This window comes from Ananas comosus, linkage group 12 (genome assembly GCF_001540865.1).
Source record: "Ananas comosus cultivar F153 linkage group 12, ASM154086v1, whole genome shotgun sequence".
In the NCBI taxonomy this organism is placed as follows: Eukaryota; Viridiplantae; Streptophyta; class Magnoliopsida; order Poales; family Bromeliaceae; genus Ananas; species Ananas comosus.
In genome coordinates, this window is record NC_033632.1 from 12,491,040 (window position 1) to 12,493,854 (window position 2,815).

The 2,815-nt window shown below is 40.9% G+C and overlaps 1 protein-coding gene across 1 annotated transcript; it reads left to right on the forward strand.

Moving 5' to 3' along the window:
• On the forward strand, positions 2,096-2,552 carry LOC109717995 (calcium-binding protein PBP1-like). The gene has a single exon (XM_020243961.1). It carries the CDS (start codon positions 2,163-2,165, stop codon positions 2,550-2,552), a length of 390 nt encoding a protein of 129 aa, XP_020099550.1. The 5' UTR covers positions 2,096-2,162.

A 2,815-nucleotide genomic window follows, 5' to 3' on the forward strand; every position in this document is an offset into this window, starting at 1 on the left:
AAGAGTTTGTCCATACATGCATTATCTTGTCCCAGACTTCTCATGATATAATACATATCCTATCATAATACGCGCCCAAAAACCCGGAGAGAGGCACAAGTCTCTCTTTCTGAAAGCACAGGTGGGGATCAGATTCACGAATTGAAATTTCAAAATTTCAAAGTATCGAACAAGAGTGATTGAGGTACCTGAAATATATCATGATTCACTTCTATATTTAAAAAAAATTAGTGTTAGTACTATTTTTAACAATTCACAACTCTTAACTAGAGCCTAGAGGCTGCTGTGTATTCCCTGGACAAACAGAAAAAGAAAAGAAAAGAAAAGAAAAGAGGAAATAAAGTCCCTTTTAATTTCGATCCAAGCAGAAGCAGGGCAACAAACTAATGCATGCATGCGTGTGCAGTTGAGCATACGGTTCCCGAACAACATTTGCAAAGTAACGCTTCTTTTCCGTAAACATAGAGATCATGTGTCTACTACAGCTTTGGCCAGAGGAAATTGTTGTGAACTTTCCACTTCCGAGAATTAATGAGCCTCGGTCATGAGTAAATATTCCAAATCAAAATTACTTTTTCTCCTTTTTCTTTTTTTTTTTCTTTTTTTTTTTTTAAATCAATAGGTTTGGGGTCTAACTTGACGCCGACCTGATCGGCTCGCATCGACAAGCGGAACCAATCAACCAATCTTGGTTCTGGTTAATTCGATGCGCTACATTGGTACATACAAAGTGGTTAATTTGACTCAAATGTTACCCAACTTGTACGGAACCTGCATTTGATTAGAATCAAAATGTAATCTTTTGTTTTTCGTGTTTTTTTTTTTTTTTCTGAGAATAACTGAAATGTAATCATTACTTTGTGTGTCACAAAAATAAAATCTAAACAAAAGTAATTGCATTGTACTGCTTCCAAAAGTGAACTGATGACAAAACAACGCACCGCAGGCTTTTGGGGGAAGCCCCAAAAGCCCAAGAATCGATCATGCAGTTTCCTCTGGTATTTTTGTACACTTATTTACTAGCCGCAACAGTAAAGGCTTTGGATGCATGGGCCTTGTGTTTGACGAGAAGCTGCTTCCTTGTACAGCCCAAGGCAAAAGGCGAAAAAAGGAAAGCCCGACGCAGCTTCCGCGAAAAGCACCAAATCTTCTTGACTCCCTGCTGGTGGCTGCTGCTGCTGCTGCTGCTGCTGCTGCTGCATCGCCCAACGTCGTCGATCGAGGAAACTTAATTCGCGAGCCCACGCGCCCCCACCGATTCGATCAGCTTTTAATTGAAGCTCTCACATTTCTCGTGAGAAGATATATATACATGCGTGCACGTATCTACTGCACCAGGTGCACCACGAACGATCGATGCCAATCTCTCTCCAGAGCCACTCCTTTTTGCACCATCCATTAACTGTAGCATGTAATGGATAGAGAGCGAGTGTGAAATATTAAACTCTAAAAATTTCTATTATAATAGCAAAACATTGGTTGGTTGCTATCAAAGCAAAAGGTTCTATGTGTGTATATATATATATATATATATATAGGTCCAAAAGGATAGGCACTGTATATAAAAATATTTCCGACCAGCTCCAATGTAGCAACTCTATACTGATTTTTTTTTTTTTTTTTTTTTTTNTTTTTTTTTTTTTTTTTTTTTTTTTTTTTTTTTTTTTTTGTTTTGAGAGAGATAGGTAGCACGCTACCCACTTCGTTTATTTCATTTAGAAATAAACTTCGCTAGAAATGTGAATCAACTAGGATTCGAACTTGGATCTCAGACACCAACCACTAAGCCCTTTGCCACTTACTCTAGGAGTGGTCACTGATGTTGACATTAAAACTAATTGGTAGAGGCATGCGAACATGAGATCGATGACGTGGTGCACTGGGTGCGCATTTAAGTGGCTTTTTTTGTCCAGCCTCGGACTATGCATGCATCCATGGGCATGCAACTTCCTTCCACCACCCTTGGTCTAATCATCAACTCCTCCTCCTCCTCCTCTCAACTATATATATATACACAGACACACACTTCTCTTACATACACTGGGCTTGCTTTGCTATATATATATATATAGAGAGAGAGAGAGAGAGAGAGAGAGAGAGCTAGAGAAGCTATTTATATATATTAATTTGTTACGTGTGTATATCTATATAAATATATATAGATGGCAACCGATGGGAAGGATATTCATAGCTCATCAGCAGCAGCATCAGTAGTGGTGGGATTCGAGGACTACTTGCCGTGGATGGCGGAGCGGCTGGGGGAGGAAGGGCTGATGGAGGAGCTGTGCAAGGGGTTCCAGCTGCTGATGGACCAGCGGAGCGGCCTGATCACCTTCCAGAGCCTGAAGCGCAACGCCGCCGCCCTGGGGCTGGGCCAGCTCGGCGACGAGGAGCTCATGGGGATGGTGCGGGAAGGGGACGTCGACGGCGACGGCGCGCTCGACCAGATGGAGTTCTGCGTCCTCATGCTCAGGCTCAGCCCCCAGCTCATGGACGACTACTCTCAGAAACTGCTTCTCGGAGAAGCATTTCCTGCTGATGATCATATATAAACGCATGCATATGTAATGATCAGTAGTAGCTAGCTAGCTAGAGGTAGATCTATATCTATATCTCTATATATATATATATAGATCGAGTTTGGCTAATTAAGATGTAGTAGTAAATTCTGTATCTTTACTTATGTTGGGTACGCACGTGTAATAGTTAGGATTAGGCTATAGGGAATTAATTAACAAACTAGCTAGGAATCTTAATTAATTACTTTCTCTATATATATCTTTTATCACTAATGTTGGGTGCATGTACGCAGCTT

Bases quoted from the DNA above. Each gene is read 5' to 3' on its own strand.
- LOC109717995 (XM_020243961.1), top strand. From the start codon at position 2,163: ATGGCAACCGATGGGAAGGATATTCATAGCTCATCAGCAGCAGCATCA.